We start from the raw sequence: 21748 nt of genomic DNA, 5'->3' as shown, positions 1-21748 counted from the left end.
AATATTATGTTAGTAATACCTTCTACATATTATAAAACAATTACTTAAAAAAAATAGTCGTATTATTGTGTGTGTTGAAAATAAATTTTCATATAGGTATATAATTAAAATAAAAATAGGTAATAGATACATTGTAGATACAGGTAGTTAATGCCATTCAGAACCATTAATCGGCTTTATACCTAGTATAGTTATAAATGGCCTTCATTATTTATATCCATTTATATGAAACGCTCCAATATTATTACGTATCACTTATCTTAGCAGATATTATCTTGTTTCTACTATGTGCAGCAGAACTAATAACAAACTTGATACATTAGCACGCATTTAAAAACACGGACATTAACAATGTTATTCCTCTATTTAGTGCTATTTATTGTTATTTTATATTTTGTTGATTATAAACTAAATCATGATGGGATTGCTAAAATTGTTAAAATAATACCCGGTCCCAAGGATACTTTCTTTGTGGGTAACGCATCTCCTCTTATGGATATATCGCCAGGTAATTAATATTTTTAGTTACTAAAATTAATTATTTAAGTTCGAATAACTAATTAACTAGTAATTACCTAAACGAAAAATATTTTAGTGAAGTTATTCAAATTGGGAAGGACGTGGGCAGCGCAGTTTAACGGAATTTACAGATTTTACGCTTTTAAACTTGCCGCAGTCTCCATTTATAATCCTGAGGATGTTGAGGTGAGTATTCACTAAAATATTTAAACGATAAAAATAATTGTTAATCTTCTATTAAACACTTTACAGATTATAACGTGTAGTATGAAGCACCATGAAAAGAGTGTTATTTATAAATTTTTAAAGCCCTGGCTTAAAGATGGTTTACTGGTCAGTAAAGGTTAGTACATAGTGAAAAAGACTTTTTACCATGATTTTCTTTAATCATATAATTCATATTGAATGTGAATGAACTTTTTAGGGGCGAAATGGCAGGAACGTAGGAAAATTTTAACCACAGCTTTTCATTTTAACGTGCTACGTAAATACTTTCCTATTCTTGAACATAACAGTCAAAAACTCATCGCAACTTTGGAAAAAACTGAAGGAAAGTCTATAGACGCAGTTCCTCTGATTTCAGAATATACCCTAGAATCGATTTGCGGTAAGTATGTTCTCTGTACTTTTCTGTATTTATAATAATTTATATCCCTAACATTGAACTTTAATGTTCATCCTTAGTTTTCCACAGAAACCGCTATGGGAGTTCAGCTTGATAAAGACGAACCCGAGGTTGGCAGTAAATACAAAAATGCAGTTTATGATACTATAAAATTGTTAGTAAAACGTTTTGTATCACTATATCTTTACTCCGATATTATTTTTAATTTAACTCCAGATGGATTGAAACAAAAGCGTTATATATCGACAATACACAACTTCACTAAAAACGTCATTAATACCCGAAAGGAAAACATAAAGAATAAAGAAATCGAAGAAGATAGTGATAATGAAGACACCGTAGATGTATTTTCCTACAAGAAAAAGAAAAAGGCAGCAATGTTAGATTTGTTAATTTCAGCAGAAAACGAGGGATTGATTGACGATAGTGGTATACAAGAGGAAGTCGATACATTCATGTTTGAAGTATGATATTTATAATACCTAGTAACTAATTGTTTTTTTTTTAATATGATAATGTTTATTGCTTTTTACATATAGCCAAGTCGTAAGTTAATAAATACCTACGCGGCTACCAATAATATTTATAACATTGATCGATGATGAAAATATTTCCACAACATGGAAAACTTCCAGGATTTGCAATAATTTGATGCGATATCTCATATCTAAATTATTATCTACATTTATCACCGATTCAGTATCGACTAATTAGTAATTTTCCTTATCAAAATTTAAGGGCCATGATACAACTGCCGCTGGTTTGACTTTCTGTTTATTGGCACTGGCTCATAATCCTGAAATACAAGTAAGTCCGATGCTCGCTCGCATAAACTATCATCCATTGTCAATTCCTTTAATTTACATATACTCCCTCTTAATCCTACGCATTTCTTCCCAAATTGTGCTCCTTCCCTCTTAGACCTAATCCTAGTTTCCTCTCCTGAAAAAATCTCAAAGTTTGGACAGTGTCCTGCGGAGGGATTTTCCTATCATGATCTTATTTTTGTTTCCTATAAGCTCCGACCTCCCAAACCTAAACGAAAGACAATCCTGCAGCGCAATTTTAGTGGTATTGATGCAGATCGTCTCCTTGATGATGCGTCCGAGATTAAGTGGTCTGTAGTTTTTGAGGCTCAAGACATCGACGAAAAGGTTGACCTCTTCAACGCACTTATAATAGAGCTCTATGATAGGCACGCTCCACTAAAACCAATAAAAATAAAGCACCGGCCTGCTCCATGGTTAACTCCAGAAATTAAAACGCTGTTAACTGCCAAAGCCAATGCCAAATCCAAACTGCGATCTGACAACAGTGACGCGCTTCGAGAAAAGTTCAAAAGAATTCGAAATCGCTGTAATACATTATGTAGAGATGCACAAAGACGCCACATTCACAAATCAGTCGAGAACGGCGACTCTGCCAAAGTCTGGAAATTCCTCAAATCCCTTGGTATTGGTAAATCCTCACATAATCCCATATCGTCATGCGTAAATTTAGATGGCCTGAATACGCATTTCTCCTCTCATGTGCAAAACTTCGATGCTGATGTTAAAAAGCGAACTTTAAATAAAATTTCCACAAATCCTAATCCTACACATCCTCCGTTCATTTTTAATCAATTTTCTGATTGTGATGTAAAGAAGAACGTACTATCGATAACTTCTAAAGCAGTTGGCAGTGACTGCATTAGCCGTAATATGATCATCCCAATCCTTGATATCATTCTTCCTGTGATAACTCATATCCTAAATTTCTCCGTTAGTTCACATACATTTCCCAGTGCATGGAAGTATGCACACATTATACCTCTTCCAAAACTTTCAAAACCTGCCTCGTTTTCCGATTATCGACCTATTTCCATTCTTCCTTTCCTATCTAAAGTTTTGGAGCGCTTAGTGCAACAGCAGTTAAGTGCCTTCCTTAACAAACATGATCTCTTGAATCCTTTCCAATCCGGCTTCCGTCCCGGTCATAGCACGGTTACTGCTCTTATTAAAGTCACTGACGACATTCGCTTACACATGGATCAAAAACAACTAACGTTGCTAACATCTCTGGATTTTAGTAATGCGTTTAATACAGTTGACCATGACATCCTTCTTAGCATGTTACGTTCTCTTAACATATCTCCAACAGATATTGATTGGTTTCGTAGTTATCTACAGGGACGTCAGCAACGCATCCAAGTTGATAATACTCTTTCTTCTTGGGCTAATGTTACTGCTGGTGTTCCACAAGGTGGTGTGCTTTCCCCTCTTCTTTTTAGTATATTTATAAATTCAATATCCCAGAACATCACTTCTCTCTATCATATGTATGCAGATGACTTTCAAATTTATTGCCACGCAGCGATCGATGATTTGCCGAATGCTGTGACCACAATGAACAACGACATTTCCACTATTGTCAGATGGAGTTTCAATCATGGCCTAAACGTGAATCCCAATAAGACACAAATTATTGTTTGTGGTACGAAATATTTCGTATCCAAGATAGATTGGACTTCTCTGCCAAAAGTTGTAGTTGATGGGGTTGCAATACCATATCGCAACGAAATTAAGTGTTTAGGGATTTGGATCGATTCATGCTTAACTTGGAATAATCAAATAAAGGAAGTGCGTAAAAAGGTTTTCGCTGCTGCTAGTTCTATTCGCCGGCTACGCAACTTTCTGCCAATACCAACTAAAATTGCGCTCGTTCAAACACTCCTTTTACCTATTATAGATTATGCCGACGCGTGCTATCCTGACCTCTTTGAATACCACCTTGACTGCCTTGAGCGCCTTCAAAATTTTTGCATAAGATTTGTGTTTGGCTTGCGCAAATACGATCACGTCTCCGAATTTCGTTCTAAGCTCAAATGGCTTCCCATTCGACTTCGCCGAAATACTCATATCCTTCACCTCCTGTACTGTGTTCTGTTTGATCCGAAAACACCGCAATATTTAAAAGAGAGATTTGAGTTCCTTGTGTCTAATTTACACCCAATTCGATCATCAAATAAGTCTCGTCTGGTCGTACCGGGGCATGTAAATCATATTTTTAATTCTTCCTTTACTGTGCGTGCCATCAGGCTATGGAATGATCTACCATTAGACATAAGAGAAGCTCAATCTCTACTCACATTCAAAACACTGCTGAAGCGATTTTACCTGTCCAAGTCATGAACTCTGATCTACCTGTTTCATATAAGTTAAATATTGTTGTATTGGTGCTGTCACCGTATGTGTCTGTTTTTCAACTAGTAAGTAGCTCATTTCTATGTGTATGTATATATGTATATGTATGTATGTGTATATATTATAATATATAAATAATAATGTACTTTGTATTAATATTATTTTATCTACGTATACTAATTTTATGTATGTATGTATGTGTATGTAGGTTTATGTAAGTATATGTATGTAGGTATATTATGGATGTATATATGTTCGCTGTGTTTATACTATTTTATTTATGTATTTTAAACTATAAATGCACCTCTTGCCCATAAACTAATACTTACACTGTTTTTCCTTGACCACCAGGTTGTCTGGAAGAGATCGCTGTCTTAGCGATAAGACCGCCTGTTGTGCTCAACTGTGTCTATTTATTTTATATATTTACTTTTGTAATTTTTATTTATTGGTGCACAATAAAGTATTTTTGTTTGTTTGTTTGTTTGTACCTGAAATATGCTTAAAACCGATCATGATATGTAGGTACTGTTTAAAAAACTGCCAAAATATTATTAAGTAGGTAAACATAATAATTGTGTCGCAACTAAAAAACATTGCCTTAAAATTAATGGAGTAAAAACGATAACCTCTACTAAGATGAAGTTGAAACAACTTATCATTAAGCTATTTTAAGCGATACTCCACGCATAATTTACACATACTATACAATAATTATCTCACTAATAACATGACGTTAACGCTTTAAGGACAGAGTCGTAGCGGAACTAAAAGGCATATTTAATGACAGTAGTCGAGCTGCGACCCCAGACGACATGGCTATGATGAACTATCTTGAGATGTGCATAAAGGAAGCATTACGATTGTTTCCGCCTGTCCCCTTCATCAGTCGCAAATTGACTGAAACAGTGAAATTAAGTAAGTAAAAATGCAATGTGGTAGTCAGGAACGAAATTTGTAAGGACAATTTTCAAATTAACGTCCGCGCGTCTTGGTAGATATTTTTTCGATTTTTCTATTGTCTGAAGCAAAATAATGAAACTTGTACTTATCTAATAATAAATATCTACTATGTGGGAATAATCTAACATTAATTACTAGTTTTTTAATTTTTATATAATATATTTTCGTTAAAACTTTTATGGTAATATTATGTCGGTACCTACCTATTGTTAGTTCTTTTAGAATTGCAGCTAAGAATATTAATCACTAATCACACTAATATTCCAGTTATTTAAATCATTGTTTTTATCAAATGCATTATCATTAAATTTACACAATTTTGAGAAAATTTTTTGAAGGTTTAACTATGTACCTACTACAGTTTAACTTAGGTACTATATCAGATAAAACTTATGAACGAGATAAATAAATAAACAATTAATTACACAATAAGTATTTCTATAATACCTACACTCGTAAGAATAAAAGGTAAGATATAAAGCACTTGATAAAATATTTTTTCTCGCAAGTGCAATTATAATTGAATTTACAATGCTTAGATTGTATAAGCTAAATTAAACATCTAACTAGGTATTATAACCATCAATTGTTGTGTACGTTTATTTTTTATATATATAGTTAGGTATAAGCTATAATGTGGAAAAATATATTTTATAGGTACTGGGGAGATTTATACTTTAGGCTCGGCGCAAACGGGCCACCGACCACAGCGGACAGCCACCGGGTGCTAGCGACAGCCACTTCAAATTTTTTCATACATACACTTCTGTAGCGAGTGGTCGCCACCGGCAGGCCACATGTGTTTGGTGGCCTGTTTGCGCCGAGCCTTAGTAGGAAGTTACATAATTATTGGCATATGTAATTTTGGTACTCCTATTAATATTTTCAGGCAATTACACCGTCCCAAAAGGAACAATGTGCCACATACATATTTACGATCTTCATCGCCATGAAAGCCTATACAAAGATGCTTTGAAATTCGATCCTGATAGATTTTTACCTGAAAATTGCGTCAGTCGACACAACTACGCATATATCCCGTTTAGTGCTGGGCCGAGAAATTGTATCGGTAAGTATGAAGGACATATAATATGTACAAATAATATATGTATATACTCGTGTCACATAAATATCAGAATTTGCTGCGATACCGAGTAACTAGGTAATAAATAATAATTACAATACAATGAAATAATTTTTAAAATCGTTTTAAAATCCTTTGATAGCATTTGCAGTTAAATTGTTTTTAACTTTATTTTTCTATTTACATCTTGTGTATGTTGTGTTATTTATGTAATTTTTAAAGTTTATACCTAATAAACGGGGGCAAATTTTCAAAGTGTATTATATTTGTAAGTTAAGTTTTATACGAAAATATTATGTACGTGATAACATTTTATATTATTTATGGATGATATTAGCATGAGGAAAACGAAAAGATAAAAGAAAACAAGGACTTAGGAAAGAAGCTTAGCGTATAGCCCACTAAAACATTCAAATTCTGGCTATTGGGTGACAGTCGATGCTACTTATTCTATCGAAATTGAACTAAGTTACACCTAACTAGTTTCAAACATTAAAAATCAGTATTGATACAATTTACAAAATGAAGTAGAAGTACCTAACTAATATGAAAATACATAATTAAAATCATATAAATATTAAATATCCTTATTCCATGCGTAATATTCTATATACAATTTATTCTTTACATATGATGAAAATGTAATTGATCTCTGTGCATGGAGGAAATATGAGAGCAAATAATATTAGGGGCCTTTATCATTGAAATATAAACTAAAAAAATGAATCATTGTCAATTTGTATCGTTCTTTTTGCACTATTTAAAGAAGCTTTTACTTTTTTCTTATAAAATATGCTAATAAAAGTGCGTACTTTTCTGAAGTAACTGCTGGCCTTGTTTGGGTCACAGGATCATCATGTCACTAACATGTGACATGTCCAGGATAATTCTACTTAATAAAAAAAACGTTTTGAAGGATATTAAAAAACAACCTTTACAATTTCCAGGTCAAAAGTTTGCAATGATGGAAATGAAATCGGCATTATCTGCTATACTAAGGAACTTCAGAGTTGAACCAGTGACTACGATTGAGGATCTAGAGTTTTCCGCTGATTTAGTGTTAAGAAATTCCAAACCTATATACATGAAGTTTATCAAAATCAAATCGTAATTTCAAAATGTTTATACGTTTTATTTGAAGACAAGAATTACAAGTAATAAATTAAAGTATACATACTAGTTACATTGTTTTTATTTTCAACAATCGACGTCCTAATAAAAGCTCATTGACTTACGTAACTGACACATAGTCGTAGACCGTAGTCATATGCACTCTTCAACCTATAAATGAAAATATTGTAAAGCAACATATCAAATATGTATGAATCTATTAATAGAACCGAACAACAAATGCTTCGATCTTGGCACTCCATGGAGTCCTATATTTAAAGGCGTCTGTCTGAAACTACTGCTCAAACGGCGTAGTGTGTAGAGCTGAATTCAGTACTCTTGCGCACGTGCTAAATCTTTCAAGTAAACAGTTTTACGCATGCGTTATATTTCCAAGTGTAGTTTTGAAGACTTCGTTATGGCTTCCGATGGTGATTTCGAGGTATTGTTTTTTGACATATTTTATGTAATTTTCAATTTAATAAATAAATTTAATCTATATAATAATATGCGGAAAAAATATCAACAGTACTGTTTAATGCAATATTGAATAGGTCATATTTAAATGTAGGATATCTATTAATTGTTTATATTAAATTTAAATGATAAATCTTTCACCATTTTTCTTGCGAATTTTTTATGATAATTTCACAACGCATCTGAGCTTTTTATTTATTTTTATTACACAGCAGATAGAGAAATGATTTAAGCTGAACATATTAACTTGCAATTTACTGAATTTGTAAATTTGGAACAGGAAATAATTATTATTAAATATTTTATAAGTATTATATGATTTGAGGAAACCATAATATGGTTATGACCTTGATGGTATCTCTTAAACACAGCAAAATAATTAAAGTTACAAGTAAAAATAATTTTAAATTATTGTTTAATATCATTAAATAATTCGTTTTTAATAGAAAAGTTTCAAGGTTAAATCAATGATTTTTCAAAAGACACAAAATACACAAGCATGCAGATAGAGCACTCATAGTGGTAGGTAAGTAGAGCCTGAAAAAATGAACGGTTAGAATATAATAATTGATATTTGTAGAATCTTTGAATCGAAACATACTTAAAACAGCAGTTTATTTATTACTAGCTGTGTCCCGCAGATTTACCCGCATTGTTCCGCTACTATTAGTCTTAGCGTGATGATATATGGCCTCGTCGATAAATGGGCTATAACACCGAAATAATTTTTCAAATCAGACCAGTAGTTCCTGAGATAAGCGCGTTCAAACAAACAATCCAACTTTTCAGCTTTATAATATTATTATAGACTATAGATTTTACATGCCAACGCGACGAGCACCGATAGCGAAACAGCTTCTACGTTTCAAACGAATTTATGCATAGGTACCTCTTCAATGATCTAAGTATTAAATTCCGGGTGTAAATACTGGCATTACCCGATGGTTTTGGGTTTTAAAAATTTAATGAAAATATCACTGATTTTTACTTTAGTTAAAAGCCATAAATGTATCTCTACATGACGAAATACATGAGAAATTTCAATCTAGTTCCTGAATGTACTGTTTGGGAGTCAAGTTTAGGATTTTAATAGTAGAGAGCTTGCGATAAAGCATGTCTAGTATGTACATAGAGATGCTCTACATACGACGAGGATGATGAACGATTACTTAGTTGGCAATAGTTGGTCGAGTTGGTAACCAACGAACCAAACTTATCAACTTAACTGTCCAATGAGTCACATATGACTCACGGTAAAGTCACAGGCGACTCTTTTTTCAAGAATCTTTGGGGTATATTTTTGTCATGAACGTGGAGTGATATACTAAATATAATTACATGAACGTGTGGCGAAAACCCTAACCTTCAAGAAATTGAAATAAATTTTCGCAAAAGTTTTATACATTATCTGTGGTAGGTACTAAGGTAGGTAGGTGTGTGTATCCTATTTGTTCGAAATAAAACAAAAAATACAGTGAAAATGAAAACGTTTTATTATGAAAAGAATGTTTGTAAGTATTATTAGGAGAACCAATCAACACATAATATTATGTTTTTCGTTGTAGCAATATAAACAAAATGCTTTTTTACATGTTTTGCACTCTGTGTGCACTTGTTTAGCTTTTCGAGCCAACTGCCCTTGAATTTTTAATTTTTCATAGCAACCGGTACATCTCTTTCGAACTAACTAATTGTTTGTAGTATTACGCGGAATTTCTTGAAGACTATGGCCAGGAGATGAACTAGAAACTGGAGATCTGGGAGTCAGAGAAAGCGAAAGTCTTTGAGGCACGTTATTTTCTGTAGTTCTCGCTGCTGGCCCTAGAAAATGTCGAACTAAATGTTCTTGTACTTGCAAAACAGACAATTTAGGACATCCTGATGCTAAATCATTGTAAATGCACCTAGCATTTATTACAGCAACTTGAAATAAAATATCAACAGCGATTTTTTTGTACCAAGTTAGGCTTTTGCGTAAAGGAGAGTGAAAGGATGCTAGTTGGTCCGAAATATCTAAGTATACCTTTTGCTTCATTATAGTCTATTATAACGTCGGGTTCATCATATTCGCTTCGTCGGGTCATCAATCAAGTTTTATTGTCTATACTTGATGTGTACACATATGACTCATTGAACTTGGAAAAAAAAATCTTTTATCCCACGCTCATGCTCATATATGAGGCTTAAATATAAATTGAATAAAATAAATAAAAACAATAACTATTTTTATAAAATATAATTTATTAAGACAATGTGAATGTTTTTTACCCTAATAGAAAAAAAAAACTGATGGACGTGGGCTAGTGTTATTTTGTATTGTTTGGGGACAGTTAAGTTGTTATGAAGGTTTGGCAAGTTTCTTCAACTTCACAAGTTTGGCAAGCATTTGAAAACTTTTGTTATTTTTTAAATCAGACGCGATAAGCCGGGGAAACAAGAAACCTAACCTGGGATCACATAGTTTTTACAAATTCATTCCCACGAATAAGGGTGAAAAGATATAATTGTCGATTAGGTAAAAATCTACGTGACATGCCAGTTGTAGCTTATTATTCGTCGTAGATACATAATGATATCGATTTAAAGTTAAATAACTTTTTTATACCAATTAATATTGTTATCACTGAATATTTTATAACCAAAACAATAATTACTAGACGATAATATTTAAGATCAAACAACCATAAGTATCATGTTATTTATACGAATAAAGCGAAGGTGTTGCGTGTATTGAAAATTATACATCTTGAATAACTAAAGAAACAAATGCATACTCTAAATTGCTACTTTCAATATTTGAATTTCACGTAAAACCGCGTCACCGTGTAAATAAAGATCATATTAGATAAGCTAGTAAAGTGCGTTTCACGAGAGAGTTCCCCTGCCGTTATGTTGGCATACCTGACTGTCAAAAACGTCAAAGAGCTTAGAAGCGTTACAGAGCCATTTCTCTTTCACCACTTCTAAGCGTATGCGGCATGATGCCAATCTCTAAAACATTTATAAATTTCGGAAAACCTCGACAACTCTGTAACGCTTCTTAGCTCTTTGACGTTTTTGACAGTCACTTATGCCAACATAACGGCAGGGGAACTCTCTCGTGAAACGCACTATACCGCACGTCGCCGGGGAAGCGCCTTTAGTTGACGCCTGCGCGTTGTATACGACCTAACCGCGCGACTGCTCCACATTTTTCGACACCGCCATTCGCCATGAACACTCGTCAGCTCCGTAGAATCGCTTCAGCCACAAAACCATTACTGAAACAGCAGTCTTCATGTATCTGCTACCGTAACTATAGCCAAGTGAGACCCGTATATGTTATAGAAAGACCTGTGAGTGTCCTAAATGTTTCGTAAATGTTTTCATACAAAATTATGTCAAACCTTCATCGTAAAACCCGGCATTCAAAAATGAAACTTTTCCGTTTCAGAAATGGAGAAATTCAGCACCGAGTTTCTACGCTGCACAATCCATCGATACAAGGTTAGTACATATGTAACTACACATATCAATAACTGAAACGTTAGTTTAGAAACACTCGAAGCCATTTTATTGAAAATAAATTGTCATTAATGATCCATCATCAACTTCTATTGACTCATATTATAAGTGAACGCAATATTATGACAGCGGCGCCGGTCGTCTGTACCTACCTACCCTAGCATGTTCAGTGTTCACCCCTGACATTTAAAATGCACTCCCTAACAAATTACTATTTATTGAACCCCTAGATAGATAATCGATATCTATTATTAAAAATTACCTAAATTGTGAAAAGCTGTAACGATTTCTAGACAAAGAAATCCAAAAATTCGGGAATCCAATTGAATCGATAACTTTTTTTAATAAAGATTTTTATTTTATATAGGGCGTTATACAGGGTGTCCCACTGTTGGTATACTAAGCTCAAAGGAGGTTATAGTTTTGCATACGCTGAATACGTAAAAAATACTTATAAAATTCCAGACGCATTTTTTTTTCAAATAGATGAATGCTTAAAACTTTATGCGTACACTCATAACAAGCAATCCCCGCAACTTTGCCACCACCACGTGAGCTATCGTTTACGATTATGTGTTCATAGACAAAATGCTCACATTAGCGAAGCGGTATATGCCGGCTGCGCGAAGCTAGAGAAGAAAACATGGATTTTCAGGAAAAATTTTGCAAAAAAAAAAATTTGACGTAATTTTGTTGTTTAAGTATTTTTTACGTGATCAGTGTATGCTAAACTACAAGTCCCTTCGCGCTTAGTATACCAATAGTGGGACACCCTGTATAAAGCTTAAAAGATCTGAATTTCAAATGATAAAAATACAAATATGTGTCCCAGTTTCACTTTCTAACGTAAATAAAACATACAAAATGGCTCTCAATATTTCGCATTTTCACGTATTCAATCATGTCTGTGCACCATTAACAAAATATAATCATATATGACGTATAATTATTTATTTATAATTACTTATTTTATTTTTTATTTATACTATAAAACTATTTGTTAACCGAACATACTTTACTTTTTACTTGATAGAGCAAAACTCTACTGTCTCTACCATCACATATTTAATGTATTTTACATATATACTACACGCAATTTATAACATTAGATCAATAGTAAGGCTAATTTTATATTTTATAATTCCATGGTGCAGATACTTCTCATTCGTGCACAACTTAGACCCAGCGTGAGTAAGAGTGACGCATGCTAGAATTTAATTTTTTTTTTCTAAGCTTGTATGGACATTTTCAGTGCCAGCTTTGCTTTAATAACTATTTACGTCTTCTTACATCAGCAATACGTAGTAGCAATCCTTTGGAATTATATTTACTTTTTAATTTATTTATTTGAACATTAGGTACTGCCATTTCCTAGTAAAGTGTAGTGTCAACTTGTGGTGTAATAATTTTATATGTAATTTATTTGTAGTTGTTATTACAATATAATAGACGAGAAAATATTATTATTATTCTGGACTTAGCGCTATTTCACAATAAATAAATACACGTACAACTTACACATGCTTTGGTTTTGTTACATTGACATAGGATTTATTATATTTGGTACGCGTCACAAAATGCAATAAAGCAACGCTTTTTTATTTGAAATACATACTAACAGAAAATAAATTCATACACAATTATTACATTGTGTTATGAAACAAACCTACGTTTTAAATATACCGGGTGTAATCGTAAATTTATTGTGCATAGGCGATTATTTCGTAACTAAATATTGCAGAGAGAAAGAAAAAGAGAAATGTCCAAAAATGTTACAATACACTCCCATACATTTTGAATTCAAAGCAGATTTGCAGAGTGACGTCCTTAATGTGCAATACAATGAGGAGCTCTATTTATAGTTTCTAAATGAACTATCCTTAAAATTTGCGAAGTAATTAAAGCAAAATACTAAAGAAAAAAAAAACTAAAATCACATTCATCTTATACATACTAAATGTACGGGAGTGTTTTAAGTTAAACTTTTAAATATTTCTCATTATATTTTTAATATCAGTTTAAAGTTTTTTGATAACTGCAATAGTTACGGAATAATCACCTGTTAATAGTCACCTTTTATGTGCATTAACGATTTCACCCTGTATATTATTTTATCTCATTTTATAGTTTGAGGTGCTAGAGTATAATTTTTCGAGAGTGTGTAAGACCAAATTGTTATTGTTTATTTTTATAGAATGCTACAGTTTATATTTTTTTATTTAGCACTGAAAAAAAATTAGGTTAATTAAAGAATTGTTTTTACAAAAAGTGGAACGTCACATTACTCATTATTTTCGAAAATATTTTGATCACGAGCCAAATGAACCAGTCAGGTGATGTTGACATCTTGCTACGTTTCAGACACACCCGCCTACGTCACTTGTGCAAACCTTGTATGATAATGATTTATGATAATACATCTAATTACATCGTGACGATAAATATTTCACCATAGATTGATACAGTCATAGCAGATATTTATATAAAGTACATATACCTACTTATTTTTAGCACGTAGCTCGTAACATTTCTATGTAGATATATTTTCATCTTTAAACAACTATATTAACTATCTTTTAAAGTATGATAGATAAATTTTTGAAGTTATTCCTATTATCAATTACAGAGTGAGGGAGGGATCACATAAAAATGCCGACGATGTTTTGTTTGACATGTTCAAAAATGAAGATTCGGGGCTCCTTCCTGTTGGAAAGTTTTTGGCCGTATGTTTCATATTCTTCTATTTTTTCTTTGAATATTACTCTTGTATTGTATGTACGAAAGTCTAATTCAAATTTAATCTCCAAATTTAATAGGCCCTAAGAACAACCGGAATCAGAAAGAATGACCCTCGTGTGAAGGAAGTCATGCACAATTTGTACAAGGTTCACAAAGAATCAAACTTTGAAGGAGGCTCTCCTGAAACTCTAAAACTGGACAGAAAAACCTTTAAAGAAGTAATTTCCCCGAATATAGTACTAATTACAAGAGCATTTAGAAGCCAGTTCGTAATTCCCGACTTCCAAGACTTTATCAAAGACATTGAAGAAATGTATTGGACGGCGAAAAGCATAACAGATGGAAAAGTAGCAAGTTATATTCCGCAGTTAGCTAGAATGAATCCGGATAATTGGGGCGTCAGTGTTTGCACGATCGACGGTCAGCGATTTTCAATAGGTATGATTGTTATGAGTAGCTAAGTTTTCAAACAAAAAAGTATCTGAATAACCCTTTTGTTTTCCACAGGTGACGTAAATGTGCCGTTCACTCTTCAGTCTTGTAGCAAGCCGTTAACGTATGCAATGGCACTCGAGACTCTAGGATCTGACGTTGTACATCAGTATATTGGCACGGAGCCCAGTGGCAGAAACTTCAATGAACTCGTTTTGGATTATAACAGTTAGTAATATATTCTTTTATTAATGTCATGTGAACAATTTTATAAACATGATTATAGAAAGAATAGCAAATTTTATAAGCATAACCTAAATCAGCACTCAACTAATCCCAACTGGATTTAAAATAATCTCTTGTATTTTTAGTGAAGCCACACAACCCAATGATCAACGCTGGAGCGATTTTAGTATGTTCGTTGCTGAAAACTTTGGACAAGCCGGAAATGACCTTGGCGGAGAAATTTGACTATGTTATGTCATTCTTCAGTCGCCTCGCTGGGAACGAGGTGTTGGGTTTCAATAATGCAGTATTTTTGTCTGAACGCGAGGCTGCCGATCGTAACTACGCATTGGGATTTTACATGAGAGAACATAAATGTTACCCGGAGAAAACTAATCTTCGTGAATGTATGGATTTCTATTTTCAGGTACGTATTTCTGTCGTTATAGACTGTATTCTATGTTTTGTAAAGGCAATTGCGCAACATATTCGTCAATAAATTTTAATTTACAAATCACGCAAGTGAATAACTTGATCTAACTAAATAAGGTTTGTTTTTCCAGTGTTGTTCCATGGAGGCTAATTGCGACATAATGTCCATTATGGCTGCAACATTAGCGAACGGTGGAATATGTCCGATAACTGATGAGAAAGTTTTGCGACCTGATTCCGTTCGGAATGTGCTCTCCTTAATGCACAGCTGTGGAATGTACGACTATTCCGGGCAATTTGCGTTCAAAGTCGGCTTGCCTGCCAAATCTGGAGTTTCAGGAGCGATGCTTATTGTTGTGCCCAATGTGATGGGTATTTGCACGTGGTCTCCACCTCTAGATCCGCTAGGCAATAGCTGTAGGGGTTTGCAATTTTGTGAGGTATGCATGACTTTCATTTTTGTATCATTTATATGAAAAGTCTCTTCAAAGATGATTAACATATTCATGTATTTATTTCAGGAGCTAATTAAGCGATTCAATTTCCATAAATACGACAATATTCGTTATGCAAGTCACAAGAAGGACCCCCGCCGCTACAAATTTGAATCTACTGGACTGAGCATTGTCAATCTCCTATTCTCTTCAGCTAGTGGCGATTTAAGTGCACTGAGGAGGTAAATATTGCAATAAATATATTAAATTTATTATCAATGAAATACCAATTCTTTATGTAATTATTTATGTATTTGTCAGCAATCCTTCTGATGAATCTAATCTACCGGCGCCAGTGCCCAACCCTCCAGAAAAAGAATAAATTATTACAATAACAAGTAAAGTTCCAAATGCTTGGAGCATTAGTCGCCACCTTGATTATTCGTATCTTTCTTTTAAACTCACTGTCACATACTTTTGCAGCAATTGTAAATAATTATTTGCTATCAAATACTTCTGTGTATATCTCATTCTCGATTATATATTCGTTTCAATTCAAAATTAATCATTTTACATTATAGTTACCTACTCTTCTATTGTTTTTATTCACTGGACATACGATGTTTAGCGCAATTATTTCGCTACTGCTTTTTAAAAAGCTTTTCTTTATTAGCAGTAGGATCTTTTACTACGCCATCCATTAAGTGTCAATCTGTCTACAGGCACCACCTTTCTGGAATGGACATGACACTATCGGATTACGATGGCAGAACGGCGTTACATCTCGCGGCAGCGGAAGGTCATCTTAGTTGTGTCGAGTTTCTACTCGCCCAGTGCAATGTACCACATGATCCCCAGGACCGCTGGGGAAGTCGTCCACTAAATGAAGCCGAAACATTCGGACACGCTGCAGTTGTACAATATCTCAAGGAATGGGAACGCACACATCCACTTGGTGTAGAAACTCCACCTTCGGCCTCAACGGTCGACGATATTTTAGACGTGCAGCCGCAAGCTGATGACGCAGTGAAGGATCCAAGCATTCAGGATATTGTTACCAGGAATGGAGATAAAGTAAATTAAACAATTTAGAGTGTTTGAAAAATTGGTGTAGTCTCTGCGTAAAATATGTTTCAGAACTATGTACAATTTTTTTATCTATTAACTACATTTCAACAAAGTAGGTAGGTTAAAATTCGCACCTACGTAATTTTCCTACTTGCAGTGGTATATAGAGCTTAAATATTATACTCTAGTTTGGATATATGGAATCTTCATAAAATCAGCTCTATTAACAATTAGTAATTTACAACAAATGTTAGTAGATAGATTTTATAAAATTTAATCATTGATGAAAGTATTTTCTGGTTTATTTATGTAGACATTGTAGGTAGATATTCAAATATTGAAAGACAATCTGTAGCTTTTAGAGATGTAGGTGTTATAAAATAAACTACTCTTCATTGTGTATGAGTGAAATGATTATTTAACATAATAAACAAGTGAATAATCAAAATATAATATTGTGCTTTACTGCAATTACTTAATTTTAAGGCTGTGATCAATTTTATTTAAGTGTTATTTTATTGTTAATATTGTTTAGCTATTTAAAGACAAAGTTTTATGTAAGCTCAATATATAATTTTCTATAACTCATTTTATTATTCAATTATTAAAATGTACATTCAATTATTCACTATTTATAAAGATAACTATATGTTGTAAGTGTTATACTTTATCTAGGCAAAAATTGTCCAAAAACTCAGGTCAAATGAAATAATTAATTGTGATGATAGTTTGCCGAAGGAATTAACATTGTATTTTGCATTTAACAACTATTTTTAATCAGATATATGTTTATTGCATAATATGCTTGTGAAATTTTGGTGTTTTAATAAATTTTTGCTCCTATTGTACTGTTATAACAATATAAAATGCTACACAGATTCTATCTCGAATATGACAATAATATTTTAAGAAGAATTGTTAGAATCCATAATATGTATGTTGTCCATGTATGTATGTCAATTAAAACTGTTCAAATAAATCAATTGAGTTTTATTTGGGGGTCATTTAAAACTATTCCTATTCCCTGACAATCATCACATAGAATAAATAGTTAAGTATAAATAAATAAATAAATAAATCATTTATTCCACTTAAAACATTTTACAAATAAGAGCGACCCAGGCTCCTAAGATAGTAAGAACTGTTTTTCAGGAGCCTGTGTCTTCCATTTACAGTTACATGACACGAAAAAAATCAGAGACAAATTAAATAAAATCAAAAATAAATTAAAAATTTGTGTAAAAGTATCTATAATATTAAAATGAATCATAAAATATAAGTGCATCACTCGAGAATTGCTGAACTGATTAATAATATTTCTCCTTTTTTATAACATTCCTTGAAGTATGAGGATGGTACTTATGGAGATAACGTAAAAAATATGTACCATGGGCAAAACCGGGGCGTTAGTAGTGTAATAATAATGATAGTGACTATTTTTCATTATGGCTGCAATCTCAATTACATTTAATTTTCTGCAATCCAGAATCACAATAAGATATGACAAACTCTAAGCATATTCTATTCAAACTAAAATTTGTTTCAATATAATAACTCTAAATATGAATGAAGAAGAAAACCAATTTAATAGTTTCTACATTTATTGCTATTACTATAATCTATAAAACATTGTACTACTTATCTTTTTCACTGCTTGAACGAATTGGCGATGAAACAATACCAAGTAATTTACAGTCTGCTTCTAATAGTGTGAGATCAGTGCTTGAGCCAAGGAACCTAGATGAGAGCTCAAGGTCTTTGATTTGGATCCTCACTCTAGCTCCTCTGACATACTCCTCTCCTCTAGTGGCTGGTCTGGTACAAACACAGTGGAACTTCCAACCAAAGTCAATGTATAAATCATCCTCAACTACGTGAAATATTTTACCAATCACTATTTTTCCAACTGGATCTCCAAGCTAAAACAAAGTACAACATAAAATTACACTTGGTTTCCTTGTGTTAGGATTAGAATAACATGTCAAATATAGTTTAGTCGACAATTTCTATGTCAGTTTTACAAAAGAAATACTAAATACTCTTATTCAATTCGTAATTGGAAAATAAAGCGGCACACTGGGGTTGACTTTAGAAACGTGCGGCACGAATTTCGGCGCGATTTTAATTTTCATCGATCGATAATGATGCCCCGAAACATACATTAGCGGCTTTTCGTGAGGAAACGTGTAATTACAGAGGAATCTTTTTTTTTAATTTTCGAGATTATGTTGAAAATTGTTTGAGTTACATTGACAAAACTACAAGAATTGTGTTTGAAAGAGATAACAAATGTCTTAATGTACATATTAAAAACCATAGTTGATTCAAAAGCATGTTGCTGAGTGGACAACAATTCATATGGATTATTGGCGAGCATATGATTGTTTGGGGATATGGATATGTTCATAAAAAAGTTAATCACTCAGACCCAGACAACCCATTTGTTGCCCCTGACCCATTTGAGTCCCAGTGGCATGATGTAAAAAGATTTTTTAAATAAGATAACTATAACCACCCAGCAAACTTCGGTGATAATATTATAGAATATGTGGAGACGCTCGGTGGAAAAAATAAAATGGATCCATTCATTGCCATTGTAAACTGTATCAAACATGTATACAAGATTTGAATAAATAATTATTTAAAAAAATGTTTTTATTGTAACTATGTATATTGCACACAAATTGTTAATCACAGAACCGAATCTGTCCACCCCGATTCCACGTGGTACTTGTCTGTCATACACTAGAGTGTATTAAAAAAGTCGGAGGCGCGGAGGAGCGTGGCGCCCGCGTGTGCTGAGGAGCAGGCAGAGTCAAGCGAGCCATAGTGGCTGAGGCTGGTCGCCAAAGGCGACCAAAAAGCCGAAGCTACGTAGGCGAGTGAAGACTCCTGCCTGCAACGAGGTACACGGGGGCAAGCGCCACGTTCTGCAGCGCCGGAGCAGTCAAGAAAGCCCATAATCTTCGATATATTTCTAACTACATCACTACATACATGGTATAAAACAAAGTCGCTTTCTCTGTCCCTATGTCCCTATGTATGCTTAAATCTTTAAAACTATGCAACGGATTTCGATGCGGTTTTTTTTAATAGATAGAGTGATTCAAGAGGAAGGTTTTAGTATATAATTTATTATGTTTTAGACGAAGCGGGCGAAGCCGCGGGCGGAAATCTAGTATAAATATAAACTCAAAAAAAAAAAAAAAAAAAATAGAAGGGGGGGTTTCCACACCCCCCCACTTTATAGGGGGTCTCCCCTTACCTCCCCCCTCCCTTTCCCTCCCTTCCCCCCCCCCTTAATTCGTGCCGCAAATTTCTAAAGAAATACCGCACACTGAACTTACGTCGACTAGCTTTGAATTTCGAAGAAGAGACGCGAAGGTAGGTGTTGGGGTGTTATCCTCTTCCAGTATATGGCTCTGTTTCTCAAAAGCTTTGGCAAATCCTCCGACCTTTCCTGGTGTGGCATTTTGTTCAACATTGTCAACATTTAAGACCCTGGATGTAGTACAGAGATTATGAGAGAACAACCGTTTTGTTTGCTTCAGTTGTCTACTCAACATTACCCAACTTGTCATTGTGAAATAAATTATATATTTCCTTTCAAGTTCTTTTTTTATGTACGTATAATAAATATTTTATTAAAGTTAATTTAATAAACAGCACTTCATAACCTTAGTGCACGTATAGTCGAGCCAATTTAATAGGCAACATTTGACGTCTATTAGTCAGTTCAATAAAGAAACGAATCTTCAATGGCGGCCAAAGCTGACTTTGACAGATGGTAGGATCATCAAAAAAGAAAATAAAAATAACGTAAATTGATAATTATTTTATTAATTATTTCAAATTGTTTGTTGACAAACTTTTTTGTTATTGTATTTGTGTATTTATATGAATTATCATATTTACGTATACAGAATGTAATAAAATCCCCATAATACTTGTAATAAGCCCATAAAACTGAACAACTTTTCCCAAAGAACATATTTTGTCAAATTCCAATAAAACATTATTTACTTTCGCAAATGCATAATTGACATTGTAAATTTATGATAAAAACTATTATAGGGAAAATCAAATACATTTTAGTGATTTTATTTTTCCATTTTTTTTTGCATACCGTACGGCCGTGTGTGAGCGAGAGGGAATGATAAGCGCCGCCATTGAAGATTCGTTTCTTTAAAGAACTAACTAATATCAATAATTTTATCTTCGAAGAGAGGTAACCGAGGTAACCTGCTTAAAAACATCGATTAAAGTGAATTAATCGATACGGATTTGAAACATTTGTAAATCGAATTTATTAATTTATGATGATTTTTGTTCACAAGTAATCAATGCATTCGATTCTAGATGTCAGATCTCGATTTTCAGAGTAACATCTCTGGTATTTAAAAAGAAAAAAGGTTTATTGACACAAAATTGTAGCGACGTCAGTTCTTCAATTCAGAAATTGTTTATTATGTTTAGAATTGTTCATCAGTAAAATGAAATCTTAAAATTACTTGTATCGGTCATTATTATTATAAATATGTAATCGTTATTGAAAAAAGTTAAGCAAATGTGCAGATCTAACAGAAAGAAATATCATGTTATTCTATGTTGTCGTTACTAGGTTACGTTGTTGAATTTTGTTGAACTGTCAAATGTTGCCTATTAAAATGGCTCTACTATAGTATTTGTATTCTCTTTGCTTAGTGCGTATCGTATCTGTCAATATTGTCAGTTTGGCATTGGCAGTTGGCACACAGATCACAGACTACAGATTTGTGGTATAGATAATAGAAATAGATAGATTTTCTGTGGTCGGTTCTATCCAGTATTAGGGCATATGCAGAAAGAAAGCTGGAAACTTAGAAGCGCTTACCGGCCGCGGCGCTTGACAGCGCTTGTAACCCGCGCACGAAAATATATGAACACGCGCTGATAAGCGTTGAACGGTGCCGAC

At 33.3% G+C, this 21748-nt stretch overlaps 3 protein-coding genes across 6 annotated transcripts; 2 read left to right on the top strand and 1 right to left on the bottom strand.

Annotated features, from left to right (window-relative positions):
• Positions 1–250: 250 nt before the first annotated feature.
• On the top strand, positions 251–7535 carry LOC149487863 (cytochrome P450 4C1-like). Its single transcript, XM_089696558.1, has 9 exons — positions 251–508; positions 596–705; positions 772–862; positions 944–1126; positions 1214–1608; positions 1883–1951; positions 5076–5244; positions 6179–6358; positions 7321–7535. The coding sequence occupies exons 1-9, from the start codon at positions 352–354 to the stop codon at positions 7482–7484; spliced, it is 1518 nt and encodes a 505-aa protein (XP_089552684.1). The 5' UTR covers positions 251–351; the 3' UTR covers positions 7485–7535.
• Positions 7536–7793: 258 nt separating this feature from the next.
• Positions 7794–17773, top strand: GLS (glutaminase). Of its 4 annotated transcripts, none has more exons than XM_089696553.1 (10): positions 7794–7925; positions 11394–11446; positions 12619–12651; positions 14091–14187; positions 14281–14641; positions 14711–14863; positions 15007–15287; positions 15424–15732; positions 15814–15968; positions 16449–17773. In XM_089696553.1, exons 1-10 carry the CDS (start codon positions 7863–7865, stop codon positions 16807–16809), a joined length of 1866 nt encoding a protein of 621 aa, XP_089552679.1. In that variant the 5' UTR covers positions 7794–7862; the 3' UTR covers positions 16810–17773. The 4 variants fall into 4 exon arrangements, with proteins under 4 accessions (XP_089552679.1, XP_089552680.1, XP_089552677.1 ...); XM_089696551.1 differs by lacking the exon at positions 7794–7925 and adding an exon at positions 11102–11295; XM_089696554.1 differs by lacking the exon at positions 12619–12651.
• A 604-nt stretch (positions 17774–18377) lies between these two features.
• On the bottom strand, positions 18378–20473 carry mRpS28 (mitochondrial ribosomal protein S28). The gene is made up of 2 exons (XM_089695900.1): positions 20142–20473; positions 18378–18713 (listed from the first exon to the last, which is right to left on the bottom strand). Exons 1-2 carry the CDS (start codon positions 20373–20375, stop codon positions 18429–18431), a joined length of 519 nt encoding a protein of 172 aa, XP_089552026.1. The 5' UTR covers positions 20376–20473; the 3' UTR covers positions 18378–18428.
• Positions 20474–21748: the final 1275 nt, after the last annotated feature.

Source organism: Colias philodice, chromosome 6, assembly GCF_061535455.1.
Source record: "Colias philodice isolate Cphi_HAF_F1 chromosome 6, ilColPhil1 Martin Lab GWU primary, whole genome shotgun sequence".
Lineage (NCBI taxonomy): Eukaryota > Metazoa > Arthropoda > Insecta > Lepidoptera > Pieridae > Colias > Colias philodice.
The sequence above is the reverse complement of the archived record's forward strand: the minus strand, read 5'-3'. Positions and strand labels throughout refer to the sequence as shown.